Below are 18,100 nucleotides of genomic sequence, written 5' to 3'. Positions count from 1 at the left end.
GAGCCATGGCCTAAAGTTAAATGCCAAGAAATGCATAGTCATACCCTTCGGGAAAAATAAGGTTACCCCTAGCTACCATATAGGTGGCAATCCCCTGAACACAGAAGAAGTTATTAGGGACCTGGGAACCCAGGTTGACAGTAGCCTTTCATTCGACACTCATATTGCTAAAGTAGTTAGGAAGACCTTCTACATTGCCCACCTTATCATGAAGGGATTCACATCTAGATCAAGGGAAGTCATAGTCTCCCTATACTCATCACTCATCAGACCAATGATCGAGTACAATGCCCCATTCGGAATGTATCTGACCCGACACTTGCAGCAGCTGGAGAGGCCACAAAGTTCCTCACCAAAAGGATAAAGGGTCTCAAAAATCTGTCTTATGCTGCCCGACTGAAAGAACTCCAGTTATATTCAGTTGCTTACCGCTTGCTCAGAGGTGACCTATGCCTGACATACAAGGCCATGTCAAACCCAGATTTGATGAACATGCTTCATCTCAAAAATCTAGATCCCTCAGAGCCACAAGGGCGGGAGACTTAAACCTCGACACGGTTATTAATAGGACGTGCTGGAGGGATAGATTCATCACCCAAAGACTCCCTATGCTGTGGAACAAAATCCCGGTTTATGTGAGGCAGAGCACCTCGCTGGCCTTGTTCAAGAGGAATCTTGACCAATGGAAGGGAGATCGCAGATACACCCCAGGGGTTACCTCAGTGTCACTGCTCGACAGAGGCACAGCAAAATAATGGGCATAGTTTCTCCAAACTAAAGGGGTGGCGTAAGCCACAAAACTATGGGCTAGGCTTATAAATGCCCTCGGGCAGATAGCCTAGTATGAACCTATGAACCTATGAACCTATAATAAAGATGTTTCTTGGTTACAAAATGTCAAGAATTGAATAATTTATGTAATGTTGCTATGTGATATGTAGCAATATATGTGAAGTGTAATGTTTGTAAATGTGAACTTGTTAATACAGTTTGATTACTTTTATATAAATGTAAATTTGCCTGTGTCAGAAATGATAATTCAGTAACGGTGTTTAAAAAAAAAAGACTCGCCAACAACAGAGGTATTTTCTTACATTCTGCTTCCTTCTTGGATCATCATTGTTCTTTTAATATTGTCACAGGTTTGCTTCTCCTCCACAAAACCACATTGATCCATATCTGTCAATTTTGGCAACACTTTTGGCATTCTTTTAGTTGTTCTAGACTTAAATACTTCATACTCATGGTCTAAAATTGAAATGGGTCTATACAAAACTTGGTTTGAAGGGTCTTTGCTGTTTTTAGGTAGCACAGCCACCATAGCTTTCTTCCAAGATGTTGATGTTTCTCCTCTTTTTTAAATACTGTTAAAATCCCCATCTGTTCCTGGAGACTTTACTGAAGATTGAGTATACTGTTTTTATGTCATCACCTCCTGTATTAACTGTTGTTGAGCCTCATCTACTCTGACTTGGCATAATGAAGTCTTTCATAAATATTTCCATTTGTACATTTTCTTGGTTTCCAAATTTTTCCTGTTTTATACACTTTGTCATAAAATATCTGGAATACACGTAAAACCTCTACAGGATCTCTGGTTATTTTTCTTGTTATAAGTTCTATATGTTTGGTGACAACCCTTTTAATGCTCTGGTGCCTAAGTCATTGTGCTAAAAGTTTTTGTGCTCTGGAGCTGTTATCAAAAAATAGTTGCTTAACTGCAATCTTTTTTAAACTCATGCATATTATCCAGATGCACCTTATTTTTCTCTTGAGCACTCTGCCCCCCCCCCCCCGTTCTGTGAGAATCCCCTTATTCTGCACAGTTTAACCTTTGTCAGCTCTTCTATGAAATTTCTATTACTTCTTAACCATCTCTCTCTTTCTCTTGTATTTAGATCCTATTTTTAAACTCCATTTTCATTTTATCCCAGTCACTAGCTATAACTTCTGAAGATATTTCTGTCCTTCCTAATAACTTTTAAATAATTTCCACTACCCATTCCTTAAATTCCTGTTTTTTAACAGGTAGGTGAGAAAGCACTAGTGTGCTATTTTTACTTCATTACCCTACATTTTTATCTTAGCTTTAATTGGTGTATTTTCAGAGGTAGTTATTGGATGTGTCCTGAAGCTTTCAAGTAAATGCACATTCCTGTGAAATATTATTGTACCTTGGGGAATAATATGTAAATTCTGTTTTAGTTCCTACTACTGATTTCATGTCTTCCGTACCAAATATTTCATACATTTCCGTGGAAATCTGCCCTGTTTTGTTATACTGTCCCTTCTAGGTCTCAATGGCATATCCTCACTACTGCAAATCAAATTCTAGTCCCCGCATACAGTTAATAATGCCTGCTGAAATGCTGATTATTTCCCCCCAGATTTTCTTAAACTCCATAATAGCAGTTTTTGGTGGAATATAAATATATGCCATTGTAATCCTCCTCTCTTGCCAGTATCCCCTTACTACCACAAATCTACAATTTTTTCCCCTCATCTATCACTATTGGAGCCTTAGTAGTTTGAATTATTGAGAGTGATAGAGATGGTCATTGATGGACAAATTTTATGTTTGTGCTGAATGAAGTCTGAAATACAGAAATAAGCCAGAAAATGCACTGCCAGTATACTGTCAGAGTTATGGGTAGGTAAAAGTTTTCTGAAACCATGTGAAAAACCACTTTGACTAGCAGTAAGTTATCTCCTCTGCAGTACATTTGTAATGAGCACTGCACTTTGTTTGAAGGAGAGGTGAAGTGATATGTAAAATGAGATCTGTAACCCTAAATCCTGATTGAAAAGAGTAATTGTAGAATTCATAGTAATTATGTTCCTGTAACAGTCCTCTTGTTTTATATTGCAGGGCTCCTATCATGCCACTCAGCTGTTTCCATGGTAATGTATATGCAGAGACTGTTGATGTATTGAGAGATGAAAGTGGGCCTTCAGGTTTACGGTTTCGCCTACAAGCTGCAGGTATATTATGCCCAGAAACTGAAACAGCAGTATATAATTTTAAAATTAAACTTGCAATATACACACCATTTGTCTACAAAGTAAATAAAAATAAGTCTCTTAAAAGTGTGATTATTAAAGAACATAGCAGTTTTCCTCAAAGTATTTAATAATTTGACATGATCACCCGCTTGCAGATTATGATTTGTCATGTTGGAAATTCTCTTTGAAAGTTTTGCTGTGAGTATTTAAGAATTAATTTTTTGTAGCCTCTTCCATAATTTTAATAAGACTGAGAGGACAAATTATTATTCCAGGAGTAGAAATTCGAAGGGGGGATATTCCAGGGTGACTCTCTGTTACTCTTTTGCTCTGTCCTTAACCCATTAAGCTGTCTGCTTAACAGATTAGGTAATGGCTGTAATTTGGCTCCACAGAAAGCAACAAAGTGTAAAGACTTCTCATCTCTTTGTTGATGATTTAAAAATGTATAGCTCATCAGTTGAGGAACTGAAAGCACAAGTTCAAGTAGTCAAAACTTTTTCAGATGATATAAGAATGTCATTTTTCTTGATAAATACGCAAAAGCAACCTTTAAAGCAGGAAAGCTGCAGCACCAAGAAAACATCAGTTCGAGAAAGAATGTGATATAAAAGAACTTGAGCATGAGGGAGTGTATAAATATTTGGGAATTGATGCAGGCTCGACAAAACATGAACAAATGTGAATAAAACCAAGGAATATTTTAGAAGACTAAAATTAATACTGAAAACAGCGTTGACATCTAGGAACAAAGTCCAAGCTGTAAACCAATTTACTCTTCCTGTCCTAATTTGTAGTCTTGGAGTGATTGACTGGCCCCAAAAGGTGTTGTATTGGTTGGATAGGAAAACAAGAAGGATACTTCACTCTTATCAACAGTAAAACATTAATATATGCGAATAAACGTTAGTAAGGAATATTTTAGAAGACTTAACTCATTACATCAGAGTGACGCCTCCAGGTGCCTTGGCAGTTAACTCCTACTGACAACTCTAGGAGTTAGTTATTGCTTATTCATATTTGCAACAATAATTACAAAACCATGCTATGTGCAAGATTATAAAATATTTCATTGTAAAGCTTACACAGTGGCAAACTCAACTGCGTTAATATTTGACCTGTCTAGTGCAGGTAAATAGATATTAACTGTTGTATTTATGATATTAGTTTATGTAGATATAATTTTCACATTTTTCTAAATATCTCAACAACCAAGTAACACTAGTCAGAAATCCTTAGCTTCGTATGAAAGTTCTCAGCTAGAGGAATAAAATTTTGCTGATGGCATGTGTGTAACTTGAGTGGTTGCTGAGATAAGTTGTTTACAAAATATTGTAAATGTAATAGTTACTGTGTTAACTGTGACTTATAAAATTGGCTTTAAGAAATAAAAACTAAAGAGTAGTACCACTATAAAAATAGTTTGTGCTGAAGAGTTCACCGTTTATACTTCATTCGTATTCCCTGTGGTTACAGAGACATCAACGTGGTTCCAAAGACCTTGTTTGAAATGTGAGGATATAATTTGATTATGTCAAAAGGCTTAGGTTCCACCCATTGGAAGTTACAGTGAAAACTTCCTGAGCTGCATTGGAAAGAATGAGTTAAATTACTCCTGAAAACAACATTGACATCTAGGAACAAAATTCAAGCTATAAACTAATTTGCTCTTCCTGTCCTAACTTACAGTTTTGGAGTGATTGACTAGCCCCAAAAGGTGTTGGATAGATTAGACAGGAAAACAAGAAGGATGCTTCATGCTCACCAAATGATTTATAAAAATCAGTGCATACCAAGATTATATATTCCCCGTTCCGAAGGAGGTATGGGCCTCCTTGAAATTGATTACATATATAATATCTGAAATCGTGGGACTGTATACATTATCTGCTGACCTCAAAAGACCCAAACATAGTGAAAGTTTTGAAACATGAGGAGAATAAATCTAAGATGTCTTCCCTTCTTAGTCTAGCAGAAGCATATTAGCGTCAGGCAGAAATGGAAATCAAATCAGAAGTAGATAAAAGTCAGGTAACAATTGACTGTGCCAAAAAAACAAAAGTAAGAATATAAGGTGAAGGATCAGATGAGAAGGCAAGAAGTGTGGAGAATGCTTAAATATAGTTGCAAGTTTAGTAAAATCCTGGAAGAACCTCATGTTGATCAGGACCGAAAGCAGAAATGGTTAAGGAGAGGGAAATTCAAACCAAAAGATGAAAGGTTAATATTGGCGGTCCAAGATAGTGGGCTACGTACACGCTGGTTTACAAAGTCCATTGATAATGTGGAAGAAACAGACAAATGTAGGTTTTGTAAAACCGAATTGGAAACAGTTGCACACCTTGTTGCTGATTGTGATATACTAATGGCAGAAGGACTGTGTACTGAAAGGCATAATAATGTGGCAAGACTGTTGCACTGGGTATTGTGAAAACATTATAATGTTGAAGTAGCAGAAAAACACTGGAAATGTGAGCCACAAAGCATCATAGAAAATATGAAGTCTACATCACATGGGATCACCCATCACCAACAGTTCATAAGATAGATGCGAGAAAACAAGATTTAGTGGTCCATGAAAAGAAGACAAAAGTAACATTGATCACTGAAATTGCTACAACCAGTGACTAACAGGGTCTTGTGTACAGAAAGACACAAAGTCATAAAGTATCCGGTTTTGCAGGCAGAAATGAGAGCAATGTGGAAGAAAGATACCCAGACAGTTCCAATATTAGTAAAGACAGTTCCAATAGTAGTAGGTGCAATGGATCTTATAAAAAAGAAACAATCGTATTTAGATATGTTACCAATACATGTAACTCCATACAAATTGCAGGAGTCATTACTGGGCACATTGGGGGTGCTGCGAAGACTACTTCTGGCTGACATCAAAGATTAAAGTTCATGAAATTAGTATTGTATCAATCATACTTTGAATTAGGAATGGGGTCCATTTCCAGCATGGTGTTAGAAACCCAAAATATTTGCAGAAATTAAAAAAAGAGTCGAAACTCTAGAGTCAGACAGTGTATGACTTTTGCCTTGGATGCTGTAGTCACTGAGCACAGTACTTGTGCAGAGTCACTTAAACTGACATTCTAATTGATATACATTCCTAATATTATTTTTACATCTGCTTTGGTCTTCTATTTTGTGGTACTATTGTTACCTGTTTTTTTCCTTTATAGTAATTATATGTAAGCAATGTAATAGATTACAGTTACATTGAGAAAATAAAAGTGGAAAAATCTTGTTTTTGTTGAGAGAGAGAGAGAGAAGAATGACCCTTCCTCCCCCTGAAAATGTGAAGACTCTATTGCACAAAAAGTGACAAGAGTCTAGGCCTGATGTTATTGTAAATATCACTAAGCGTATTCATTTCCCCGTAACCTGTTCGCCAGCCTTAAAAGTTTTCTCTTGAGCAGGTAGCACTTTACCAAACTAAATAATATGATGCTCTGTGGATATATTGTCTAGCCCCATTACTCATAACCCTTCTTGCCCATCCGTCTGACAAATATAGGTCTTTGTATAAACATCACAGGTCTTTCTCCTAGTCCATATGACCTTCAGATATCAAACATCTGTATGCCATTAACGCTGTCATGTACTTTTCTGATGTCTCAGCTGATCAGCCTATTATCACCAACTTGTCTCCTTAACTAATTCTGTTGTTACCAACATTTGGTTTATAGGTTTTCTTTCGTTTGCACCAGAAACTATTAGCTCTGTTCTATCCAAAATCATACTCAACCTTAAATTAATTACTTTATCCCCAAATCTTCTAATCAGTATTTAACAGCACAAGAGACTTTGCTATTTAATATCTTGATTTATCATCCTCCTTTGTAAAGAACTGCAAATCCTTTGAGTCTTTATTCCTTCCTCATGCCATTCCTTAAGTACTATGTACTGACTCAGCTGTTATCCTTTTAATTCCATGTAAATTCCCATCTTGTCCAGGAGCTCATTCGTTCTTAATTTTTCTTTAAGCTTTAACTATCTCTTCCATGCATATTTCCTTAATTAAAACTTTCCATTGCCTCAATGTTCAAGAATTTAGACTGCCACCCCACTTTAATATAGTCTCCTTTGCCAACTTAAACCTCCATCAGATATTTTTTCTGCTACTTCCATAACACCAGTCTGATTATACACAATATTTCCTTCTAATGCTTAACTTCACCATTGAGTAACAGAGACTACATCCCTTTTTAAAAAAGAAACATCTTTATTAAATTATCACTTATGACATAATTAATCATACATTTATATAAATGAAAACAAACCATATTGACATATTTTTAGTTGCAAACATTATGCATCACTAACAATCTGTTCAGTCATTGTCAATCAAACACTGCACAACTCATTCAAATCCTGCCTTCTTTTAAACATAATTCCTCCTCCAAAACATTATTTTGCATGTATTGTTCCCACAATTCCAATTTTGTCTATGTAATTCACTCCTACCCTTTTCTAAAGACCACTTTTTCAGTTGTTTTATCTCTTGTTACTGTATTCACTACTTCTAGTACAGTTAGTTGGTTTAGACTTTGATTTCCACTTTCTAGCAATTGCTTTTTTTAGCAGCCACATATTTAGACTCATCAAGGCCTTACTATATTTAGGCAGTTCTGATTCTGTATCACAGCTCAAAAGATCCATGTCCTTAGTTATACCAATTTGCTCAGCCAGTATTTCTGATATAGTAGTCTGCAGGAATTTTTTAATGTCTGCCAACTCATTACACTGCCAAAAAATATGTCCCCAGTTACCCTTTCTTCCCCATCACACCTTCAACATTTGCTATCTACCTGAAGAAAAATTCTTTGCCGTCTACTTGAGGAGTACAAATACATATGTAAGCACTTCCAAGCAAAGATCCTAACTCTTCTAGATGTTGCTTATTTGGGAGTCATACGTATATCTCCCATTGTTTCTTTGTCAAATTGCTTATCCAGTCTTTCTTCCCAATCCTTTCTTAACTCCTCTGATTGATTCTTATAGTTAATAGAGCATATAAAATATTGTATAGTAATTTTCTGTTTTCTGACAGCAACTTCTGTTATAAATTCTACTAAAACATCCACTGGTATTGGTGTTTTGCTTAGGATCCCCTATTTATTTCTCTTTGCCTATACTCTGATATCAATCCTTGATAGGGAAGGTAGTCTATAGAATGCAGTCCAAATAAATTATTGGCCTCTTCCTGTTCCATTACCTTTCCATCTCTAATTATTTGTTTCCAATACTTTGGTTCCTTTGCCAGTTTTCTCCAGTAAATTCCAGGCCTCTCTTGCCTGTTGTTTGGATCCCTACTTGCAGTCATCTCTATCATCAGAATCTCCTTTCTTCAGTCCCATGTTGGCTTAGTTCTTAGAATACTTTGTGTTACTTTGTGAATATAATATTCTGTATGATTATTGTTGTTCTCCTTAAGGATCAGAATCCAAAATCCCAGTCTGTCCTTGTTTCTTGGGCTTCCCTCCTGTTTCATCATCATCCCTTTCCACTTTGAATTATAAGTTTCTGGTTGTGTTGTGTTGTGTATAGGAGCCTTAACTGTGTAGTTCTGAAGTATCCCTTCAAATCAGGTAATCACAAACCACATTGTTCTGTTGAAAGGATCAGCATAACCCACTTGACTCTTGCCATCTTCCCCTCCCAAATAAAATCCTTCAACTCTTTATTAATTGCTATCCACAACTTCTCCTTTGGTTGATAAAAAATATGCCTGACCTGTATATAAAACTAATGTGACTAAAACATTTTGACTGCTTGTATCTTGCTGTCTACATCTATAAAACAGAGCTTCCATATTCTCAGTTTTTGTAATATCGTATGATCAGATGTCAATTTTCATTCATCCTCAACAAATGAGTCTCTGATCTGATGTCTGATCTGACTCAGCTGTTACTACAGCTCATGAAAACCTTCAAGCTCTCTAGCTGTCCTCTACCCACAGTGCATTGCTAACCTGTCACCTCAGATCTCATTTGCTGCTTGTGTGTTCAGATGTGGTTACTTTAGAGCTCTCAAGTTTCTGTGTTCTTTTCTGGAGATAAGTGGAATGTATTCCTTCTTACCTTTTAGATCTCGCTATTTCTTCCTTGTTTCCATGTCTACATTGTGATTCTTCTATTTTTTTTCAGTACAAAAACAAAAAAAACTAATCATCTCCCTTGTCCTTCATCTTTACTGTAAAGCCTTTTTCTTCTGTTCTCCGTGTGTGTCTCTGCCCCCTCCTCTCTCTCTCTCTCTCGTTCTTTCTTTAGACATTATGTCAGAGAAGGGATTTAAGAAGTATACCTAGTGCGGGCACAAAATGCCCTTTTTGAATGGGCAGTCTCTGTGCCTCTATTGCTTAGGTCCTGACCATTTGAAAGAGGAATGTGTGATATGCAGGGCTTTTGATTCTCAGGCCCTCACAGAATGAAAAAAACAAGTTGATATTGAAAGGTATGTTACCATCTTCTTTTTTGCAGGCGTTATCCAGTGATCAGCCTTCGACCTCGAAGCATAGGGACCATTCCAAGAGGCCCAGATCAGCCAAGGTAATATCTTCCTTGGAGCTGAAAAAGTTCCTAAGATCAGATCCAACCTAGCCTGCCATCTCGAAGGTCTTGGATCCAAAGAAAATTCTCACTACAGAGCTGAAGTCACCTACATTGGATTCAACACCTTCGGATCCGAAATGTATGCCTCAGACATCCTACTCTCCATCCTTTGACCCAACTTCATCCTGACTAACATCCCCTTTCCTGGAGAGACATTCTAGACCTGCATCTATTGCGTCCTTGCGTTTCTCTCAAAGCTTTACTGAAGCAGATGTGGTGAGGATAGTGACAGAGCTGATCACAGAGCAGATTCAGAAAGGTGCAATATTAGTCCCTACCCCATCGAATCCGGGATTTCACCCAGTTTCCACTCCCTCTCTGACTGATCCTTTGACTTTGCATTTAATGGATTTGAGTGCTTCGGGCCGTCTGTGTTGGATCCGAGGAGGTTGGTGTCTTTGGATCTGACATTGACCTTGAATTCCTCCAATCCAACATTTTTGGATCTGGATGGCTCCTGGAGTTGAGACTTCCACTTTGAATCTGGGAGAGTTGGTTTGACTCCGCTGTTTTTGAGCCTTCCCCCTCTCTCTGAGAATTTTGTAAATAATTCTGTCATTTGTGAATATTAATATGACCCATAGGCTTGTCTTAAAATTTATGAGAACTATATGTTGTGTGTGTGTATTAAACTGCTGGTGCAGAAGTGTGTCTTAAACCATATGTTATGTGCCGAGTTTCAAGAATGTAACCACAGTGTTCCCTGCTGGAGAAGAGCAGAAGTGTATACAGACTATATGCCTATGCAAATGTATGTTTTCATGGTAGAAGTTGGAACATACAGAGTTAACTTGCAAAACTCTAAGAAAATAAGTTGAAAGGTAAAGAGTTTTACGATGTGTTATAAAGTTTGTTAGAGACAGGATGTCTAGAGCTAGAGGGTTTTCTATTGTCTAGAAACATAAATAATTACAGGTTTCAAATGTAAAGGTGTTGGCTGTTTTACAACTTCCAGTTCCAGGCAAACTTACAGAAATAAGTATTTTTCACAAAGGTGACAAAGAATGATGTAATCTGAGATAACCCAGCAGAAATGTTTGATAGTAACTTAAGAACTATCTCAGAGAGTGAGTTTGGGCATTTTGTATTTGTCTTAGGACCTAGAAATATCTTCTCAACTGTATTTGCCTGGCTCTGTAATTAAGTCATTTAGGGCATAGTATCTCTTAGCTGTAGATAGGAGTACAGTAAAGATTAGTTTAGATGTTTTCTGTATTTTTGTGAGACTGTCCTGCAATGTTGTTTTAAAGTATTTCCTATGATTCTAAACTCTGTTGTCACTGGGTTAAGTTACTGAGTATTGTCTTGTTCTTTTATTATTTATTATTAAATATATTTAAACCTTTTAATTGTGACTGGTTTGTTTAGACATATATAAGCTCTTAGAGTACTTGCAATTGTATATGGTGACACTGTACAGGCCACTCATAAATAGCCTTGCTGTTGGTCACACTTACCATTTGGATAATAGTAACATTACACAGTAGAATTGGTCAGCCTTTGGGAAGGGACTTATAATAGCTGATACGTAAGGGTGGTTGGTAGCAGTGATTACTACCTTATAGTCTGGGCAGAAGGGAGCATAGCTAGTAAACCTGTGACAGCCTTCCCCAGGAGTGTTTTGTGTTTGCATATAAATCAAATCTCAAAGTGTGTGTGTGTGTCAGTCAGCTACTTGGACAGGGACATGAAGCACTGGTTGGACAGAGATGGTGCTGGAGGTTTTGGCTTGACCACTCGGTTGAGATCTTAAACTTATAGCTGTGCCAGTAGGGAGTTTTACTGGAGCTCTGGAGAAAGAGGGAGAACCCAGCCCCAGACTGACTGTGATTTCTGTGTGCTCTTAAGGGAAATTGTACTTTACTGTGTGTGTACTTATCCTCACAATGTGCACGTCCCTCGCTGGTGTTAGTGGTGTGGATTGAGGCTCCTTGATTACTGGGCGAGTGCAGGGGCGTCACATATTAATTGTTTGGCAGTGGTGGGATAGCCACATCACATATTAATTGGTTGACATTGGTGAGTTAGCCACATCACACATTAATTGGAGTGTAGTGGAGTGGATATTGAATTCCTGTAGCTTGTCTACAGTGATCAGTGAAGGTGTGTGTACTCTAAATCAGCCATACAGTTAACATTCAGAGTTCATATTACAATTGTTCTTTTTTTTGTTAGCTTAGTTAGGGAGAGCAGGCAAGCATGTCAGCAGAGGAGTATGGCAAGCTGACAAGGAGCCAGTTGGCTGAGATGTGCCAGGCTAAAGGACTGGTGCATGCCAACCTGACTAAAGCAGATATAATTGCAGCTTTAGTCAAAGATGCATCAAAGAATAGTAACCAGGAGAGGACAATCAGACTGGCCATGGAGATGTACAACTCTCAGAAAATGGACAGCTCAGCATTTCCATGGAGGACTTAAAAATCCGTCTGGAGTTAGAGAGACTTGAGTTGGAGGCCAGGCTTTTGGAAATAGAAACAGCAGAGAGATGGAGTTGTCTAGAGACTGAGGAAAATGAGAAACTGCTATGCCTGGAAGCTGAGGAGAAGGAGAGGCAGAGGTAACATGAAAAGGAGATGCTGACTCTTTGCGAGAGTTATGGAGGTAATGCGGAAGGGAGTAACCAAACCCCCGAAGCAACAAAGGTCATTAAATTTCTTCCACAGTTTACAGAGGGGGATAATTTTAATAGTTTCATTCATATGTTTGAGAGGGTATGTAAACAATATAATGTCGACCAAGGGCATGGTTCCTGACCCCCTTACTCCATGGTAAAGCTGTAACTGTTCTTTCCAAACTGTCTGATAATGACTGCTTAAATTATAATGTTGTAAAAAAACTGTTTTCTAGAATGTTTTAAGTTAACACCTGAAGCTTATAGGCAAAAGTTTCATGAGCATAGACGCAAGGCAGATGAAAGTGTGTGTGAATATGTTGCTGAACTAAGCACTTTTTTCCCATAGGTGTGTGAGTGGATGTCAGGTCACCACTTTTGAAGGGCTGGCAGACTTTTGGTGAGGGAAAAAGCCATTAGAACTTTGCCTGAGGATATAAGAATCTGTTTAGCTGATAGATAATACCTTACTGTAGATGCGTTGGGGAAGAAGGGAGACCTATACCTAGCAAGGAGGGCATCACTGCACAAGAGAGAGGCACCCAGTGTTGCTCATGGGTCTAAGGGAACCCATTTTGGGCAGCCCAGACTGTTCGAACAGAATCTGCCAGTAGCAGGGGAAGCCACTAGTCCAGGTACATGTCCAGGACCAAGGGTTACATGTTTTAAATGCAACCAGTGGAGCCATGTAGCATATAGATGTCCATGGAGGCAAGGTGGGGAACAAAAGGTGGGAGAGCCAGTAAGTGGGAATGACAAACTGCCAGCAGTAGGTTGTCTCTATACAAAAAGGGTACCAAACTACCACAAGAGGTTATGTCCTATCTTAGTGAATGGCAAAGAGAACATTGCTAAGAGAGAGACAGCCTCTGACATAACCATTGTGAAGCCTGCAATGGTTACAGAGGAGCACTACTTGCCTGGGCAGTCTACTTCAGTCAGATCTTTAGGAGGGACCCAATTCCAAATACCTTTGGCTGTGGTTCACCTTGATTGGGAGGGTGGAAAAGGAAGCCAGCAAGTAGGTGTGTTTGAGGATATCCCTGCAGATGTCCTGATAGGGAATGAGTTTGATAATGCAGTATCATGTGTACATGCAGTTACATGCAGTCAGGCTTGGAGGCAAGCATGTAGGTCTGGTAGCTTGGGGGAGACCCAGACAGACCACACACTTGCAGCCAGGACTGGTGAGGTGGTTACTTCAGGGAGGGAGCTAGCCTGTAGCAGTGAGACTGAAGGCGAGCCACAGCTGCTTGTGGGTGCTGATGTTCTCTTGAACAGAGTGACTGCAAAGGCAGAGATGAGTAGTAGTACCCAGGCTGACAGTGAGGCACAGCTGTCAGAGGATGCCAGACTTCCTGTGGAAGGGGAGCTGGGAAGGGTTACAAAGAGAGAGTTGAGACGGGTTCAGCTCTCAGAGCCTACATTACAAGGCCTGTGGGAGGTAACTAGTGAGGCATCTGATTCTTAAGGGAAGGGGGAATCAGTATACTGGCATAAAGGGTTACTGTACAGAGAGTGGACCCCTGAGGGAGGGCTAGAGGGTGAGAGAATACAGCAGTTGGTAGTGCCCAGAGCTTACCATCTGGCACTTCTAGCCATAGCCCATGATATTCCCTTTGTAGATCATATGGGAGTAAAACGTACAAAGAGACGTATTATGCAGAAATTCTATCGGCCTCGGATTTCCAGAGATGTAACAGGGTACTGCAGGACTTATGAGCAATGCCAAAGTGTAGGCAAGGATGGAGACAAGGTGAAAACTCCTTTGATGCCTTTGCCTGTGATTGAGGAGCCATTTCAGAGGGTAGCAGTGGATATTGTGGGGTGTCTGAGTACCCCATGTTCCACAGGGAAAAGTTATATCTTAGTAGGTGTAGATTATGCTACCAGATACCCTGAGGCAGTGGCTCTGTCCTCCATTGAGGCAGATAAGGTGGCAAATGCTTTGTTAGAGATTTTCAGCAGGGAAGGTTTTCCAAAAGAAATACTGATTGACAGAGGTGCCAATTTCATGTCAGACCTGCTGACTTGTCTGTGGAAGTACTGTGGGGTGAAGCACTTAAAGACCACCCCTTACCATCCCCAGACTAATGGTCTTGTTGAGATTTTAAACTACACTCAAGACCATGCTAACGGGTATTTGCAGACCAATTTAAATGGGAGTGGGACAAATATTTGCCCCATCTGTTGTTTGCTTACGGAGAGGTTCCCCAGGAATCCACAGTTTTTCACCGTTTGAGTAGTTGTGTGGGCATAGGGTGAGGGGGCCTCTAGATTCAATTTGAGATGAGTGGGAGGGTGAGTGTGAATCCCACAAGGAGTCTGTTGTGGCATATGTCCTAAACCTCAGGACAAGGCTCAGGGAACTACTGGGCTTGGCCCAGGAGAACCTGTCAGAAGCCCAACAGCAGAAAAAAGGTCTGGTATGACAAGAATGCTCGATCTAGAGAGCATGACATAGGGTGGCAGGTAATGGTTCTCATTCCTCTCAGACACAGCAAGCTGCAAGCAGCTTGGGAGGGACTCTGCAAGGTGCTAAGGAAGTTCAGTGATGTTAACTACATGGTAGAACTGCTAGGCAGGATGCAGGGGCACAAATTATACTATGTTAACATGATGAAACCTTACCATGATGGGGAGGCCCTTGTGCTGAGTATTTGCAGTGGATTGCAGGAGGAGTCTAAGGGGGATCTGGTAACTCATCTCACTGAGGCTCGAACTGACACCTCAGTGGAAGGGATAGCAATGTCCCAGCAGTTATCCCCTACCCATGTTCGAGAAATCTGAGCAGTGTTACAGGAGTTTGGGGACATATTCACTGGGAAACCAGGGTGCACCCACCTGGTGCAACACCATGTCGATACAGGTCCCCAAAGGCCTATTAAGCAGGCCCCTTATAGGAGCCTGAGAGAATCAAACAGACTCTGACGAAGGAGATACAGGAAAGGGTGGAACTAGGAGTAATTCTGGAGTCCAGCAGTCCCTGGGCCTTCCCAGTGGTGCTGATACCAAAGGTGGATGGCAGCACCAGGTTTTATGTGGACTACAGGAAGGTAAATACTCATAGTCAGATGCTTACCCCATGCCTAGGACAGATGAAGCCCTAGAGCAGCTGGGTGGGGCTAAGTATCTTAACATCATTGATCTTACCAAGGGTTACTGGCAGGTGACCTTGACTCCCAGTGCTAGAGAGAAGGCAGGCTTTGTGACTCCTTTTGACTTGTATGAGTTCACAAAGATGCCCTTTGGGATGAAAAATGCCTTGATGTCTTTCCAGCGGCTGGTAGATCATATCCTGGGAGGAGCAGGAGATTTTGCCCTTGCTTACCTAGATGATATTGCCATCTACAGCCATTCCTGGCAAGAGCACCTTCAGCATGTCAGGGAGGTGCTGGGCAGACCACAGAGGGCATGGTTGACCTTTAAGCTCAGCAAATGTCAAGTGGGTATGGCAGAGGTCTCCTACCTGGGACATATAGTGAAGAGTGGTAAGATCAGGCCAGAACTGGCCAAAGTGGAAAGCCGTTCAAGCCTGGCCTGCACCTGTTACCAAAAAGCAGGTGAGGGCATTTTTAGGGACAGCAGGGTACTACAGAAAGCTTGTCCTCAGTTATAGTACCATAGCTGCTCCCCTCACAGACCTGACAAGGAAAAACAGGCCAGATAAGGTAGTGTGGACCCCAGCATGTGAGCAGGCATTCCAGAAGCTTAAATAAGCTTTGGGAGGACCCCCTGTGTTAGCCAGTCTAGATTACAGCAAAGAATCTGTTGTGCAGGTAGATGCTTCAAACCATGGGGTGGGAGCTGTACTTAACCAGAGTTCTTCAGAGGAGGAAGAGCACCCAGTGGTATTTCTCAGTCATAGGCTCCAACCCAGGGAGGAATCCTATGCAGCTGTAGAAAAGAAATATCTAGCCATAGTGTGGGCACTGCAGAAACTTCAGCCTTATCTGTATGGAGGGAATTTCACTGTAGTTACATACCGCAATCCCTTAACATGGCTACATCGAGCCAGAGAGCAAAATGCCAAATTGCTAAGGTGGTGCCTAGGGTTGCAAGCATGTGATATGACAGTGCAGCACCAGAGTGAGGTTAGCAATGCCAACGCTGATGGTCTCTCAAGACAGAGAAGGGGGTAAGGTATTCCCAGATAAACTCAACCCTCTCGAGCAACATTTCTCAAGGGTCACTTGAAAAACTAGCTTGAGTTTTCAGGGGAGGAAAATTGTGAAGCTTGCCAGCTCAACTAGCTTGAATTTTGTAAATAATTCTGTGTCATTTGTAAATATTAATATGATCCATATGTTTGTCTTACAAATGTCAGAGAACTGTATGTTATGTGTGTATTAAACTGCTGGTGCAGAAGTTTGTGCTAAACCCTATGTTAATGTGCTGAGCATCAAGAATGTAACCACAGTGTACCCTGCTGAAGAAGAGCAGAAATATAAATGGACTACATGCCTATGCAAATGTATGTTTTCATGGTCGAAGTAGGAACATACAGAGTTAACCTACAAATCTCTAAAAAAGAAAATAAGTTGAAAAGTAGAGTTTCACAATGTGCTGTGAAGTTAGTTAATACAGCAAAGAGAGGGGATGTCTAGAGATAGAGGGTTTTCTATTGTCTGGGAACAGAAATAATTACAGGTTTCAAATGTAAAGGTGTTTGATTGTTTTATGACTTCCAGTTCCAGGCAAACTTCTGAAAAAAATAAGTATTTTTGACACAGAGGTGACAAAGAATGAAGTAATCTGAGATTACCCAGCAGAAATGTTGGATAGTAACTTAAGAACTATCTCAGAGAGTGAGTCTGGGGATTTTGTATTTGTCTTTGGACCTACAAACATGCTCTCATCAGCACTTCTCAACTGTATTTGCCTGGCTCTGTAAGTAAGTCATTTAGGGTGTAGCATCTCTTAGGTATAGATAGGAATACAGTAAAGATTAGTTTAGATGTTTTCTGTATTTATGTGAGACTGTCCTTTAATATTGTTTTAAAGTATTTCCTGTGATTCTGAACTCTGTTGTCACAGTGTTGTTATTGAGTACTGTCTTGTTCTTTTATTATTTATTATTAAATATATTTAAACCTTTTAATTGTGGCTGGTTTGTTTAGAGATAGTAAAGCTCTTAGGGTATTTGCATATGTTTTTGGAGACACTGTACAGGCCACTCTTAAATAGCCGTGCTGTTGGTCAAACTTACTATTTGGATAATAGTAACATTACACAATAGAACTGGTCACCCTTTGGGAAGGGCCTTATAGTAGTTGATAAGTAAGGGTGGTTGGTGGCAGTGATTACTACCTTATAGTCTGGGCAGAAGGGGTATAGCTAGTAAACCTGCGCCAGCCCTCCCCAGGAGTGTTTGTGTGTTTGCATATAAATCAAATCTCAAAGTGTGTGTGTGTGTGTATATCAGCTACGTGGGCAGGGACACAAAGCACTGGTTGGACAGAAAGGGTGCTGGAGGTTTTGGCTTGACAACTCAGCTGAGATCTTAACCCTATAGCTATGCCAGTGGGGAGTCTTATTGGAGATCAAGGTAGAAACCAGCCCCAGACTGACTGTGATTGACTGATCTCTTGTGTACTCTTAAGGGAAATTGTACTTTACTGCATGTGTACTTGCCATCCTCCCAATGTGCACGTCCCTCGCTGGAGTTAGTGGTGAGGACTGAGGCTCCTTGATTACTGGGCCAGTAAAGGGGCGCGTCACGGGCCACCCTACTGAAGTCATCCCTTGGAAGAAACAGTGTAAAAGGAAACACCTGGACTCGCCTGAAGAGTCTCTTACCACCAATACTGACTTTGATGAAGGAGAGGGGTCCCCCAACCCACCACCCAAAGATGTTTCCTTCGGA

The 18,100-nt window shown here is 40.2% G+C and overlaps 1 protein-coding gene across 1 annotated transcript in view; it reads left to right on the top strand.

The window, feature by feature from the left end:
- The window catches only part of PHAF1 (phagosome assembly factor 1), a 1,784,739-nt gene that overhangs the window by 988,080 nt on the left and 778,559 nt on the right, over nt 1–18,100 (top strand). Inside the window, exon 8 of the mRNA XM_044081838.1 lies at nt 2,870–2,982. Within this exon, the coding sequence (XP_043937773.1) occupies nt 2,870–2,982 (113 nt within the window). The remainder of the gene's footprint in view (nt 1–2,869; nt 2,983–18,100) is intronic.

The sequence above is a fragment of the Protopterus annectens genome, chromosome 8.part1, assembly GCF_019279795.1.
Source record: "Protopterus annectens isolate FY-2018-M chromosome 8.part1, PAN1.0, whole genome shotgun sequence".
In the NCBI taxonomy this organism is placed as follows: domain Eukaryota; kingdom Metazoa; phylum Chordata; order Ceratodontiformes; family Protopteridae; genus Protopterus; species Protopterus annectens.
This window is presented reverse-complemented; position numbering and strand designations above follow the sequence as displayed.